We start from the raw sequence: 16,217 nt of genomic DNA, 5'->3' as shown, positions 1-16,217 counted from the left end.
TTAAGGAGACAGACAAGGGCTGGAGGCATGGCTCAAGTCATAAGAGTGCTTGCCTGGCAATCAGGAGGCCCGAGTTAAAATCTCAGTACTATAAGCAAAAAAAAGCAAGTAACTTTTGTTGGCTCCATTGGGAAAGGAGGCAAAAACAAAACAAAACAAATACAAGTACACGTATATAAAAAATGTATTAGACAGAAAGACAGGTAACAAGATTGTTGGAAAAATTAGTCTTCAATAAACTTTATCAGCTCTCCAAGCACTTACTATGATATTCGTTGTGACATATCCTCTGGATCCTACGGTTCCAAAGGAAACTTGGTTAAGAGTAAGATCCTACTTCCTCTACAGTAATATACGAATTGGTGGTCTAGCAGACAAATGTAGGTAACACTGAGGTAAAGCAAGATAGTGAAGTGGAACTGTGGCTCAAAGAGGCAGAATGCTAGTCTTGAGCACAAAAGCTCAAGGACACAAAAGCCCAAGTCCTGAGTTCAAACCTCATGACCGAGGGAAAAAAAAAAAAAAACAACAATTTGCTACAAGTGGCAAAATACTGTGTGGCAATACTGACATTTTCAGGTAACTAACATATCAGAGTTGATAATATAGTATACACATGTATAGAGAGGCCTGTCTGGCATCCTTCAGCATGGCCACTACTCTGTAAGCATACTGTAGTTTGCTTGGTGAATATTAGTGCTGGATGGACCCAACCCACATAATCAATAAGAAAACTCTATACCTTTACATTAAACATTTTTAGTTGCTGTTTTTCACTTTGAAATGTCTGAGTGTGTTAAGAGTAGGTAAAGAGGCAGATGTGTTAATCATTCAAAGACTAAGGGTTAACTACTCCAGGAAATGAAAATGAGGGTTTTTTTTTTGTTTTTATTTTCATTCCTTTTTGTTCTGTTTGTTCATTTATATGTCTTTAGGAGTGTAAGGGGAGGTGCAGAAATGGAGAGACAAAGGGTAAACAAATATAGCAATAGTACTCACTAGATACTGTTGAAAATGAACTGTACAAGCCAGGTGCTGGTGGCTCATGCCTGTAATCCTAGCTACTCAGGAGGCTGAGATCTAAGGACCGTGCTTCAAAGCCAGCCCTGGCAGGAAAGTCTATGAGACTGTATCTCCAATTAACCACCAGAAAACTGGAAGTGGTGCTGTGGCTCCAAGTGGTAGAGCTCTAGCCTTGAGCGAAAGTGCTCAGGAATAGCGCAGCATCCAGGCTCTGAGTTCAAGCCCACAAAACCCCCTTACAAAAAGAAGAAAAAAAAATCCAACCACTCAATCAAACAAACAAAAAACATGAAAATGAACTATATACAACTTGAAGGTGGGGATGGGAGGAGAAAATGGGGAGAGTGAGAGAAGGGATGACATTGTCCAATAAAGAAATGTACTTTTTACCTGACTTATGTAACTGTAACCCCTTCTGTATAAATCTTTATAACAACAATTAAAAAAAGACACTAAGGTATAAAAGGAAGGAGAAATCCTTGAATTATTCCAGAAAACCAATATGGAAAACTAAAATGGTTACTGCCTTGGGCTGGGAGCCAAAAGCCTGGCAACTTAATGTAAGTAAATAACTAAATACAACTTTTGGGTGGCAGACCACAAAAACATTTGGAAATGGTATTAATTTCCAAATTATATACCAGGTATAGAGGAATGCAACCTGATATTGAATCTTTTTTTTTTTTTTTTGGTCCGGTCGTGGGGCCTGAACTCTGGGCCTGGGCGCTGTCCCTCAGCTCTTCAGCTCAAGGCTAGAGCTCTACCACTTGAGCCATAGCGTCACTTCTGGCTTTTTTCTTTTTGCTTATGTGGTGCTGAGGATTCGAACCCAGGGCCTAAAGCATGCAAGACGAGCGCTCTACCACTGAGCCACCTTCCCAGCCCTGAATCTTTTTTTTTTTTTTTTTTGGATGGTTGCAGGGCTTGGACTCAGGTCCAGGGAACTGTCCTTGAGCCTCTTTGTGCTCCAGCACTAGAGCCACAGCACCACTTCTGTTTTTGAGTTGTTAATTGCCCTGATTGTCTTCAAACTGTAATCCTAAAATCTCAGCCTCCTGAATAGCTAGGATTACAGGTATGAGCCACTGGCTCTTTACTTTCAGGAAAAAGAACAGAACACGAGCTTTTTGGTAATTAACTAGAGATAAGAATCTCATAGGGGCTGGGAAGGTGGCTCAGTGATAGAGTGCTTGCCTTGCATGCATGAGGCCCTGGGTTCGATTCCTCAGCACCACATAAGCAGAAAAAGTCAGAAGTGACACTGTGACTCAAGTGGTAGAGCGTTAGCCTTGAGGTAAAGAGCTGAGGGACAGCACCCAGAGTTCAGGCCCCATGACCGACAAAAAAAAAAAAAAAAAAATCTCATGGACTTTCCTACCTAGACTGGCTTCAAAATGCAATCTTCAGATCTCAGTCTTTTGGGTAGTTAGGATTTATAGGCATGAGTCACCAGTGCTGGATTCTTTTTTTTTAGGGGGGTCAGTAGTGGCAATTGAACTCAGGGCCTGGACACTGTCCCTGAGCTCTATTGCTAAAGGCCAGCACTCTGCTACTTTGAGTCATAGTGCCACATCCAGTTTTCTGGTGGTTAATTGGAGATGAGAGTTTCATGGATTTACCTGCCTGGGCTGCTTTTGAACAGAGATCCTCAGATCTCAGCCTCCTGAGCAGCTAGGATTACAGGCCTGTGCCACCAGCACCCAGCTTCTGATTCTTAATTTAAAAAATTAGTAACTTGATTTTCATTCACTGGAGTTAGCTTTCTAGTGTATCTCTAATTTTGGACATTTAAAACAAGGTACTTGTCTTGCCTAGTTATAGGCCTACTGGTTACATATACTAAGCTTACTGGCTAAAGACTAATCTACAATAAGGGAAACTCATCCCACTCTACTTCTTGCCTTGTTGTATCTAGGTAATAAGGACCCAAACTTAACAGAAACTAAATAAAAGTAAAATAAGTGTAAGTTTTCTACACTATTGGGATGGTGATACAATGAATCAGGCCTCTTTATGTTGTTATTGTAGACTGCACCAAATGGAAGCCAAGTTATTTTACAGAACAAAAGAACAAGAGTACAAGTATAGTGGAACAACAGGCTTCCCTAGAAGAAGGTAAGATCATTCCTGACCTGTAGACAGAAAAATTTGTCTTAAAGACTAATAAAAGTAAATTTACCAATTGTCTGAACTCTAAATCCTTTATGACATTTTAGAAAGCACAAATTGGCAGTGTCCATGGGAACAAAGGTGACATTGCACTATTACAGACAGAAGAGATGTAGCCAAATTAAGTAGAGACTCTGGATTTCACAAGGCCTCTAGTGAAATGCAAACATCTGCCTGTCCTTGAGAGTGCTAGTTTATTTTTCTGGATTTCAGTTAGTCTTCAGTATACTTAATTGTTGATATGTGTGCAACTGTGCCAAAAGTCTCCAAATTCATCACTTTATCAATTATTGCCAATAGGAAAGAGTAAGAGCTGACTCTGGATCTGGTTCTGCCTGATACAGTTACTATACAGATATCTACCTACCTATGCATCCATCTATCTAGCCATTTATATGCATTCCTCCCTACCTCCACCTGTTCTTCCCTACAGAATCACTATCTTGAGTTTCACACCACTCATTTCCTCAGATTTTTTTTTTTTTTTTGGGTTGGTAGTGGGGACTGAATTCTGGGCCTGGGCACTGTCCCTCAGCTCTTCAGCTCAAGGCTGGGTACTACCACTTGAACTATAGCACCACTTCTGGCTTTTTTTCCCTGTTTATGTGGTGCTTAGGAATCGAACCCAGGGCATCACGCATGCAAGGCAAGCACTCTACCACTGAGCCATCTTCCTAGCCCCCTCAGAGATTCTTTTGGGTATATTTATCATTTCTTCTTCTTTTTTTTTTTTTTGACAGTCATGGGGTCTGAGCTTGGGCACTGTCCTGGGCACTGTCCCTGAGCAATTTTTGTTCAAGGCTAGTGCTTTATTACTTTGAGCCACAGCTCCACTTAAGTTTTCTGGTGGTTAATTGGAGTCTCACAGACTTTCCTGCCATGGCTGGCTTTCAACTGTGATCCTCAGATCTGTCTCCTGAGTAGCTAGGATTATAGGCATGAGCCACTGGAGCCTGGCTGACAACCAAAGATTTCTAAGAATTGGTGTGAAAGTTCCTTATAGAAGAAAAACTAGGCATCAAGCAATAGCAAAAGTAGTTTAAAAAGGTCAAGACTTCATGCTGTACTACTCTCAGTAAGAGGGCAATAAAAGCTAGTGTGAACAAGTATCTTATACAATGCAGCATCCTAGAACTGAAAAATGATTTTGTAAAATAATTTTAATTATTATACAAATGACATCAGTATACTAAGCAAGATGTAGATGATAAAGTTACCTAGCTTTGTCAAGGTTAGGAAAAACATACTTTATGACAACATTTTAGATCAAGACTATTCTACATACCACTTCTGTTGATGTTTCTGCATGTTCAGAAGTAACATGTTCTTGAAGAGATGTCTCCGTATAGCCCATTTTTCCACAATAGGGACAAGTAAAAGACTGTGGCTGCTCTACAGAGAAAGCTTCCCCACCATAGTATAAATCTGAAAAATAAAGTGGTATTGTATTGAGAATCAATTTGGTTTCTAAATGTACAAAATAAAATCATAAGGTATAAAAATCTAAAGTAAAAAATGGACCTAAAAATCCGTCAATGTCTCCCTTTGTTAAGTAAGGTCTTAAGTACCTCTCACTACCCCATTCCCCCATTATTTGAAGTATCTTTCAAAGTCCCAATGTTAAAGGCTTAAGTTCAGTTTATGGCATATTGGGAGGTGGTGGAAATTTAAAAAAAGAGTAGGGTCTAGTTGGAAGAAGTTAAAATATTAGGGATGTGTTCTTGAAGAGGATATTGGGACCTTAGCCCATTCCTTCCTCTTCATTTCCCCCACCCTCCCTCTTTTTAAGTTTTGGCAAGAATTTAGTATAGCAGGGTTAAGGGAGAAACAGGAAAGGAGAAACATTTTGTGCTTCTTATGCAGTAAATGGGAGCTAAAGACTCCTCTCTTTATTTTCCAGCTACCATGAGGCAAACAACAACCTTCCTCTGTCATGGATTCCTGCTATAATGTAGTATCCCACCAGAGACTCAAAACAACAGGGTCATACAATCATGGAATGAAAATTAAAAAATTGTCATCTAAAACAATCTGTGTGTGTGTGTGTGTGTGTTTGTGTGTGTTTGTGTGTGTGTGTCTGAAAGAGGCTTGAAATCAGGCTCTGGGAGCTGTTGTTAAGCTTTTTTTTGGTTAAGGCTAGCACTCTACCACGTAAACCATAGCTCAGTTGGAGATAAGAGATACATTCGCATCAAACTGTAATCCTAAGATTTCAGCCTCCTAAGGAATGAGGAACTAAAATTATAGGTGTGAGCCACTGGCACATAGATCCTATCATTTATTTATTTATTCATTCATTTATTTATTTATGTCAGTCGTGGGGCTTGAACTCTGGGCTTGGGCACTGTTCCCTGCCAGCGCCTACCGCTAGAGCCACAGCGCCACTTCCGGTTTTCTGGGGGTATATTGGAGATAAGAGTCTGACAGACTTTCCTGCCCAGGCTGGCTTTGAACTGTGATCCTCAGATCTCAGCCTCCTGAGTAGCTAGGATTACAGGTGTGAGCCACTGGCGCCCGGCTAGTAGATCCTTTTAAATTATTTCAAGTATTTTGTCACACTGTCTGAAAGCTGACAATCTTTAATTTTGAAAATGGTCATTCTACAACTGTATCCAATTTTATTGTAACTTTTTTCCCTCTCTATATACAGTGACATTAATATCAACAGAAAGAATAAAAAAAGGCATTCTCTACACAAGGACACAGTATACAGAGGGAAAGAACGATGACCACAGTCAATATGCCAGCTCCTACATGGAATTACTTGTCTATATACCATACTATTCTTACAGCAGGAAGGATTCCTAGGTATTCAGTTCCAGTGATACAAACTTAAATATGACTATAACACATTACTCAATGGATTATGGTCTGTGTGAAGAATGTTTTTGCCTCATTAACATCTCTCCAGGAATAACCCTATTTTTCTCTATAGGTCACATCAAGAAAAGTCAAAGTACATTTACTATGTTATGCCACTTCACCTCAAAGAATTATTTATTAGCTGGGTGCTGGTGGCTCACTTTTGTAATCCTAGCTACTCAGGAAGCTGAGATCTGAGGATTGGGGTTCAAAGCCAGCCTGGGCAGGAAAGTCTGTGAGACTCTTATCTCCAATAAAGCACTAGAAAACAGGAAATGGCGTTGTGGCTCAAGCCGTAGAGCACTCCCCTTGAGCTGAAGAGCACAGGGACAACGCCCAAGTCCAGAGTTCAAGACCCATGACAAAAAAAAAAAAATCATTTCGGAAATCCATCAACGTTTCTTTCTTTCTTTTTTTTTTTTGGTCAGTTGTGGGGCTTGAACTCTGGGCCTGAGCACTGTCCCTCAGCTCTTCAGCTCAAGCCTAGTGCTCTACCACTTGAGTTACAGCCCAACTTCCGGTTTTCTGGTGGTTTATTGGCGATAAGAGTTTCATGGACTTTCTTGCCCAGGCTGGCTTTGAACCCTGATCCTCAGATCTCAGCCTCCTGAGTAGTTAGTATTACAGGCATGAGCCACCGGTGCCCGGCCCATCAATGTTTCTTTTACTCCTACAAAAAATGTCATTATGAAAGAATCTCACCTAAAAAATTAAGTATTCTTATATTTTTTCTTTTTTCTTTTGCTGATACTGGGGCTCAAACTTAAGGTCAGGGCACTCTCCCTTAGCTTTTCACTCAAGGTTGGTGCTCTACCACTTGAGCCTCTGACTTTTAGGTGGAAATTGGAGATAAGGTTTTCATGGGCTTCCAAGCACCATCTTCAGATTTCAACTTCCTGAGTAGCTAGGATTAAAGAAATGAGCCTCTAGCACTGGTATTTACTTTTTAAACATGAAACTAACCCCAAATTAGGAGTAAAAGATCACTTCTATTAGAAGAGAAAAATAAATGTTAGGTACAGTGGCTCATGTCTGTAATTTTAGCTTCTTAGGAGGCTGAGATCTGAGGAATGCAGTTCAAAACCAGCTTGGGCAGGAAAGTCCCCATGAGACTCTGATCTTCAATTAACCACTAAAAAAACAAAAGTGGAGCTGTGACTCAAAGTGGTAGAGCACTACCCTTGAGCAAAAGGAGTGCCCAGACCCTGAGCTCAAGCTCTACAATTGACAAAAAAAAATTTTTTTAAACTAAAAACAATAAAAATGTTCACTATATGTTTCTTCATATTAATTTCCAGGGATATACACACACACACACACACACACACACACACACACACACACACACACACACACACACACACACACACACACACACACACACACACACACACACACACACACACAGCATTATTATCTGCACAAGATTTGCCAGATAGATTTGGGGTAGTTGAGGATAAAGAACAGGTTTTCTCACTTGATAAAAGGCATTTACCAAAACTGAACAAACCATATACTTTTAAATGTCTTTCTCATAAGATCAGGAAGACAAGAACATTGTGTCTACTTCTGCCACTTCTACTCAGTATTTTATTGAAGGATATAACCAGAGTACATAAGAGGCATCCAGACAGAAAGGAAGAAATAAAACAATCTATGAGTTTGGAATACATAAAATCCTAAGGAATCTACTAAAATCAAATAAACAAGTACAGCATCATTGCAGGATACAAAGTCTACATATAAAAATTTTCTATATATCTGCAATGAATAACCTGAGACTTAAATTTTAAAAAAAGCACTTCACTTACAACAGTAAAGAGAATACTTAGGCATATATTCAATGAGAAGCACAAACTTATACTTTGATAATTACAGAATTCTGTCAAAAGAAACCAAAGAAAATGGAAAAACATTCTGGTTATGGATGATTAGATTTAGTATTTTGATGATTATACAAATCCCTATCAAAACCTTATTGATTCTGTTGTACAAATGGTTGGGAAATCCACACAACTTCATAACTTACCACAAAGCTATAGAAATGAAGATAGTATAGGACTGGTATAAATAAACAGTGACATGCAGATCAACAGAACAAGATTACAAAGATGCCAGGTGCCCACACCTATAATCCTAGCTACTCTGGAGGCTGAGATCTGATGGTCAGCCTGGGCAGGAAAAGTTTGTGAGACTCACTCCAATTAACCATCAAAAAGACAGAAATAGAGCTGCAGCTCAAAATGGTAGACTGCTAGCCTTGAGCTTTTGAAAAAGCTCAGGGACAGCACACAGCCAAGGCCCCAAGTTCAAGCCCCATGACCAGCACGCATGCACACATACACGTGCACGCACACGCGCACACACACACAAACGGACAGTGCACAGCCAAGGCCCCAAATTCAAGCCCCATGACTAGCGCAAACACACACATGGACAGCGCACAGCCAAGGCCCCAAGTTCAAGCCCCATGACCAGCACACACACACACACACACACACACACACACACATACACACACACGGACACACGGACAGCGCACAGCCAAGGCCCCAAGTTCAAGCCCCATGACCCCCCCCCACACACACACACACACACACACACGGACAGCGCACAGCCAAGGTCCAAATTCAAGCCCCACGACCAGCGCACGCGCGCGCGCACACACACACACACACACCCCAAAGATAATTCACTAGGATAGAGCATAGTTATTTAAACCAATGATGCTAAAGCAAATGAATACTCCTATGCAAAAGCTGACCTTCTACCATATATGTTAATTCTGAATGGATAAAAGATCTGTATGCCACATTAAGCAATATTTCTTTTTAAAGACAAGGCACCAAAAGCATGTAACAAAAAAATTGGTTATTATAAAAATGATTTAAAACCTACGAGATAACCAAAAGTAAATTTTTGTAAATTACCCATGTGATACAGAACATGTCTATATCATGAATTATTATAATTCAATAATGCATCTTATATAATTTCAAAAATAGGCAAAGGATCTGGATACTTCTTCAAGGAAAATATACAAGTGAATAAAAACCACACACAAAAAAGATGCTTATGAGAATTAACCATCAGAGAAATGCAAACCAAACCATTGACATACCACTTCACACCTACTAGAAAGGCTATAACCAACTCCCCCCCCCAAAAACAAAAAACAAGTGATGGCTAAGTAAGATGTTATAACATGAAACATTTATAGCTTTTTTTTTCTTTTTTGGTCTGTTTATATAGTATCAAGGAATTTCAATTCACCCAGGGCCTCATACATGCTAGGCAACATTCTGCCAATAAGCCATATTCCTAGCCCAGCTTTTCTAACAGATTAACAATGATGTTTTTACACTACACAATTTGCTTTTTAGTTACCAGAGCAAGAAGTAGTATTATATACTATTAGCAAGAACAGTCTGCTTGATTTGACTCCTTTCCTGAGATACGTTCAAATGTTGCATGAATTTTTATTTCATAGCTTGTAAGTTATGGATTTTTCAGAAGAGGTTTCATAAAACTGAGACAAATACAAGTTCATTCTGATTTTAATAAATTTGGATGTATGCTATACATAGCTGGTTTCAGAACATTTTGTTTGGCTTCTTACACATATATGCACAAAATTCTAAAAGATAATTCATGGAAATTCTCACTGAATACTTACCAAAATCTACCCTTGTTAAAATGCACTGCATTGGGTGGTCAGTTGTATGCCTTGTTGTTGTTGCACCACTTTCATAACAAGATGCACAAAGATCGTAATCGTAGCAAATTAAACACTTATATCTGCGACCTCGAAAATTTCCTTTTAAACATGCATCACAGCTGACACCTATGTTGAAAACATTAAAAAGGAATATATTTAATTAGCAGTTATAAAAGTACACTCTCCATTTCACTTTTATAAACACTTAGGGTTGATTTAATTCCATATATCCTTTCCAAAATCACTAGAAACAACACAATGAAGTAACTATTTCCAGCAGTATGGTGGATTTATATACCTCACAAAAATAGCTTTAAGCTGGGTACTGATGATCATTCCTGTAATTCAAGCTACTCAGAAGGCTGAAAGCTGAAGACTATGGTTCAAAGCTAGCCTGGGCAGACAAGTCCCTGAAATTTCAATTAACCAGCAAAAAGCCCAGCCCAGCCATGAAGGCATGCCTCAAGTGGTAGGGTCTTTGCCTTGAGCAAAAAAGCAAAGAGGCACCAAGACCCTGAGTTAAGGCCCCTGTACTGGCACAAAAACAATAAAAACAGCTTTAAGGCTGGCTGCTGGTCTTTTGTGCCTGTAATCCTATGCTAGGTCGAAGAGGCTGATATCTGGATTGCAGTTTGAGGCCAGTCCGGGCAGACAAATCTTTTCCTTTAAGGGATTACAAAAATGTGCTCTAGGGCTGGGAAGGTGGCTCAGTGGTAGAGCGCTTGCCTTGCATGCATGAGGCCCTGGGTTCGATTCCTCAGCACCACATAAGCAAAAAGAAAAAAGCTGGAAGTGGCGCTGTGGCTCAAGCGTTAGAGCGCTGGCCTTGAGCTGAAGAGCTGAGGGACAGCACCCAGGCCCAGAGTTCAGGCCCCATGACCAGACCCCCCCCACCCCCCCAAAAAAAAGGTGCTCTAGTGAAATTCCCAACCTGTATTTGGAGGGCAAGGGTAGGTGGGGGCAGGGGAAAAAAATCCAAAAAGCCATAACCACAGAGCAGCTTTCTTATAGGTTTGTAGTCCAAATTCTACAAAATGGTTCCAAAAGCCAGGGTGAACAATGTAGTTTAATGTGCTCTTAAATTAGTATTACCTAAGAGGACTAAACTTCTAAGGAATAAATATACTTTAAATAAAAATCATGACAGCAGAATTGAGGCTGTCAATAGTTCATACCAGAAATGTGTATCATATACAAATTTGTTATTTCTTTTTTTTTTTTTGGTCCGGTCGTGGGGCCTGAACTCTGGGCCTGGACGCTGTCCCTCAGCTTTTCAGCTCAAGGCTACCGCTCTACCACTTGAGCCACGGCGCCACTTCCGGTTTTTTCTTTTTTGCTTATGTGGTGCTGAGGAATCGAACCCAGGGACTCATGCATGCAAGGCAAGCGCTCTACCACTGAGCCACCTTCCCAGCCCACCAAATTTGTTATTTCTTCTTAGACAGGGTCTCTATGTAGATCAGGATAGCCTCTAATTCAAGATTCTCCTGCTTTAGCTACCTGATTCTGGGATTACAAGTTTAAGGCCATGCATCACACTTCATCTGACTCCCTGTAACAATTCTTGTTATGTAAAAACAAAACAAAACCCCCTAAATTTAAAACTCAACAGGCAAGCAAGCTAAATAGAAAAGGCCATGTATTTACATGTGACATGCTTATTTATGCAGAAAACTCATGTACAACTAGAATCAGAATTGTGTATTAAGTAAGGGTGCTAGATACAAAAACTAATTTAATAAAATACTTATTTCCTTGAAAATATATCAAGCCAGGAGCTGGTGGTTCATGCATATAATCCTAGCTACTTAGGAAGCTTGAGATCTGAGGATCAAAGTTTGAAGTTAGCCTGGGCAGGAATGTCCTCTTATATCTTATTAAACACCAAAAAAAGCAGAAGCAGAGCTGTGTGTGGCCCAAGTGGTACAGTGTGATCCTTGAGTACAAAAGTTCAGGGACAGTGCTTGGGCTCTGAGTTCAAGCCCCAAAAATGGTACAAAAAAAACAAAAAAACACACAACAGAACAAATTTTAAAAAATGTATCAACTGAGCATAATCTCATTTGAGCATAATCAACTGAGCATAATCTCAGAAGGCTGAGGCAGGAAGAACTTGAGTTGGAGGCTACCTTAGGCTATCTAGGGGAAAAAAAAAACAACTAGAGCAAAAATAATTTATGATTTAAGCTACATCAGTCAAACTGAGAGAAAGTAAAATACTGGTTTACCAAGGGACAAGGAAAGGTGGGAATTGGTTAATTGTGTAGGGTTTCAGTTTGTGATGATACCCATTGTAGATAGTTAGTAATGGTTAATAACAATGTAAGTGTACTTAATGCCATAGATTTGTAAATGCAAGACGTAAAAACAATGAATTTTACACCAGAAAAAATAAGCCAGTTTCATCAGGTGCTGGTGGCTCACACTTGTAATACTAAGTTCTCAGGAAGCTGAGATGTAAGGATTATGGTTCTAAACTATTCCAGACAGGAAAATCCATCATGAGACTCTCTCTAATTAACTACCAAAAAGAAGTGGAGGGGCTGGGAAGGTGGCTCAGTGGTAGAGCGCTTGCCTTGCATGTACGAGGCCCTGGGTTCGATTGCTCAGCACCACATAAACAAAAAGAAAAAAGCCGGAAGTGGCGCTGTGGCTCAAGTGGTAGAGCGGTAGCCTTGAGCTGAAGAGCTGAGGGACAGCGCACAGGCTCAGAGTTCAGGCCCCACGACCGGACCCCCCCCCCCCCCCCCCCCCCGCCAAAAAAAAAGATAGAAGTGGAGATGTGACTCAAGTAGTAGAGCACTAGCTTTCAGCAAAAAAGCTCAGGGACAGTGCCAAGCCCCTGAGTTCAAGCTGCAGGACATACCAAAAACAAAACAAAAGCCAGTTGCAACAGCATTAAAAAAATGACTATGACTAAAATGCCTATGAAATCCTTTATGAAGCAAATAAAAAGTATTTTCAAAGAAGGCATTAAAGGACTTAAAATATAGAAACATTAGGTTCATAAACAGGACAGTTCATAATAAAACTAATTTCTCTCCAAATTCATTTGTGGATTTAACATAATTTTAATCAACATCAACAAAGAATCTTTTTATGACATGGTAAGTTGAGCAAACTTTTAGGCAAGCTGCAAAAAGCCAAGATCAGTCAAGAGACTTCTAAAGAAAAGTAAGATGGAAGGATGGACTTGAGCATATCAAAAAAACTACAGAAATAAATACAGGAAAGGAGGGAGCACAGTGTAAACTGTCATAGTCTGTACAAGAAAAATAGTATTGGATCTCTTCCCTATACTCTATATACAAAAATCAATTTCACATGGTTTAAAGAAAAATGCAAAAGGAAAATAAAAAACAATTGATAACAGAATACAGTTTAGGATGGTATTTTATATGCTCAGAACAGGAAATAAAAGCTGGGCACTGGGTGGCTCATGCCTGAAATCATGGCTATTCAGGTGGCTGAAATCTGAGGATCATGGTTTGAAGCCAGCCCAGACAAGAAAGTCCGTGAAACTCTTATCTCCAATAAACTACCAGAAAACCGCTCAAGTGGTAGAGTGCTTGCCCAGGAGCAGAGTACAAGCTCCACAACTGACAAAACAAACAAACAAACAAACAAAAACCCAGGAAATAATTTCTCAAATCAATCTCTCTCTCAAACATGCATATAGCATACAATCCAAGCCATAGAGATAACTTAAAACACTCTAAAATTAAGACTTTCAGTTGAGTGATGGTGGCTAGTACCTATTAATCCCAGTTATTCAGGAGGATCCTGGTTTGAAGGCAGCCTATGCAGACAAAATCTGGAGTCTCATATTTCCAATTAACTGGCATACAGCCAGAACTTAAGGCATGGTATAAGTGGTAGAGCCAATGACCTTGAGCAAAAAAAGATAAGCTCTGAGTTCAAGCTCCAGTACTGGCAAGTGTTTGCAGAGGACTTTTTATCTTTTAACATTTGAGTGATAAAAAGACAAGACCCATAACTGGTGTTATGCATGACATACATTATAAATTTTATATTCAGAAAAAAATTTATATTCAGAACAGCTCAATATTTCTGATCTATCAATAGCAAAATGGCCTATATACAGTAGAAAAATGGACAAACTGTCAATGAGCACTACAAAGAACAAACACAATTGTATGAAAAGATGCTCAGATTACTTATCAAAGAGGTACAAATAAAAACATGAGCTATATTTTTATATCTGGCAAAAAGTTACATATCAAGTTCTAGTAAAGAAAAAAAAGGGGGGCTACTTCGATCATACTGATGGAAATGTACATCCCAGAACTATGTTGAGCAACCTCAACATGTCGAATTCCTATGATATCACAATTTCATTTTTAAGTATATTCCTTGGGTAGGTTTTTGTCCACGCATACATGTAATATGTTTCGGAAATACTTGAGCAAGAAGATGAATATTCCAAAGCAGTATTTCAAAATAGTTTGCAGCCATGCCAATACTTTTAAGCCTAAGATCAAAAATACTGAAAGGGAATAAATATCTACTTAACATGACTGAATACCATAATCTTGACAAGTGTGGTGTGAGCTCAGAGGCCAAAAAGGTAAATCTACCTCTGAACACTTAACTTCTTGTGTATGGCCTGACAGATTTTCCACTCAAAATTATATTTTTTTCTAGAACTTCTATCATATACAGCAGAGTAACAAAATTTGCTCCTTTAATGTCAACTACAGGAAATTTAAAGTTCTTATTACAGAAAACAAGTTAGCTCCTTTTTTTAGGTTTAACAGTGTTGCTCCCTGGTACCAGGAGACTCAGGAAAACTTCAAACAGAAGAGTGGCATAAGCAAAACTGTCAATACCTGGTAAGGACAGATTGCTTCTGATGAAATATTACTAAATTATGAAATATTAGTAAATTAAGATATTGAGAATTAAATTCCTGGGCTGGGAATGAGGATGAACCTGGGCTACATGGTTCTAGGTCAGCCTCTACTCTACACAATAAATTAAAACAACAAAACAAACAACTCAACCAGTAGCTTCAACAAATATCCACTAGAATATGCCATATTATAAGATGGTGGAGGCTTACTTGTGGTTTTTTTTTTTTGGTCAGTTGTGGGGCTTGAACTCTGGGCCTGGGCACTGTCCCTCAGCTCTTCAGCTCATTGCTACCACTCTACCACTTGAGCCACAGCACCACTTCCGGCTTTCTGGTGGTTAATTGGAGGTAAGAGTCTCACAGATTTTCCTGCCCAGGCTGGCTTTGACCTGCAATCCTCAGATCTCAGCCTTCTGAGTAGCTAGGATTACAGGCATGAGCCACCAACACCCAGATACTTGTGATTTTTGTATGATCAAGTTCATCTAGCCAGATAAATAAAACTTTAGCAAAGTGTTTAACACCAATTTTGACACTGGTAAAACTTGACGGAGTGTGCCTAACATCTCTACCTAAAAATTTAACTCTGAACACATTATATACTCAGCATTTACCATCTATTTAGTAGTTTTTTTTTTTTTTTTTTTTGGGTCCGGTTGTGGGGCCTGAACTCTGGGTCTGGGCGCTGTCCCTCAGCTCTTCAGCTCAAGGCTAGCACTCTACCACTTGAGCCACAGCGCCACTCCGGCTTTTTTCTTTTTGCTTATGTGGTGCTGAGGAATTGAACCCAGGGCCTTAGGCATGCAAGGCAAGCGCTCTACCACTGAGCCATCTTCCCAGCCCCCTATTTAGTAGTTTTGAAAAACAGAATACGTAAAAGCTAGAACAAAAATCAGAAGGCAAGGAAGGATCCCCTCTTGTAGGAATAAATTTTTTTTAAGCCACTGAAATAGTATGTAAGAAGTCTTTCTTTTTTTTCTTTTCTTTTGTTCTTTTATTTTTGGGTCTGGTTGTGGGGCCTGAACTCTGGGCCTGGGCACTGTCCCTCAGCTCTTCAGCTCAAGGCTAACGCTCTACCACTTGGAGCCACAGCACCACTTCCGGCTTTTTTCTTTTTGCATGCAAGGCAAGTTCTCTACCACTGAGCCACCTTCCCAGCCTTCTTTTTTTTTTAAGGAAAGAATGTGGTTTCTCAATTTTGTCTACAGTTTTCTGAAGGGGAAACTCCAAGCTAATAATATCATTATTATCTTTTCAAGAACCATGCACCTCAACAACAAATCTGACTTTCTTAAAGTGTATGCAGGCTAGGTGCCGGTACCTCAGATCTGTAATTGTAGCTACTCAAGAGGCTGAGAGATGAGAGTATTGTTTTTGAAGCCAGCTGGGGCAGGAAAGTCCATAAAACGCTTACCTCCAATTAACCATAAAAAGTGGAAGTGGAGCAATGGCTCAAGTTGTAGAGTGCTAGCCTTGAGCACAAAAGCATAGGGACAGCCCTTAGTACCTGAGTTCAAGCCCCAGGACCAGGAAAAAAAAGTTGCACTATGAACTTAATATTGAGAACTGAAC

General features: G+C 39.7%; 1 protein-coding gene across 1 annotated transcript in view; it reads right to left on the bottom strand.

Moving 5' to 3' along the window:
* Kcmf1 (potassium channel modulatory factor 1) overlaps positions 1-16,217 on the bottom strand; it is a 91,385-nt gene that overhangs the window by 25,438 nt on the left and 49,730 nt on the right. The window contains exons 2-3 of the mRNA XM_042690451.1: positions 9,731-9,898; positions 4,478-4,617 (exon numbers count right to left, since the gene is read on the bottom strand). Coding sequence (XP_042546385.1) covers positions 4,478-4,617; positions 9,731-9,898 — 308 coding nt within the window. The remainder of the gene's footprint in view (positions 1-4,477; positions 4,618-9,730; positions 9,899-16,217) is intronic.

Source organism: Dipodomys spectabilis, unplaced genomic scaffold, assembly GCF_019054845.1.
Source record: "Dipodomys spectabilis isolate Male_0828 unplaced genomic scaffold, ASM1905484v1 ptg000137l, whole genome shotgun sequence".
Lineage (NCBI taxonomy): Eukaryota > Metazoa > Chordata > Mammalia > Rodentia > Heteromyidae > Dipodomys > Dipodomys spectabilis.
The sequence above is the reverse complement of the archived record's forward strand: the minus strand, read 5'-3'. Positions and strand labels throughout refer to the sequence as shown.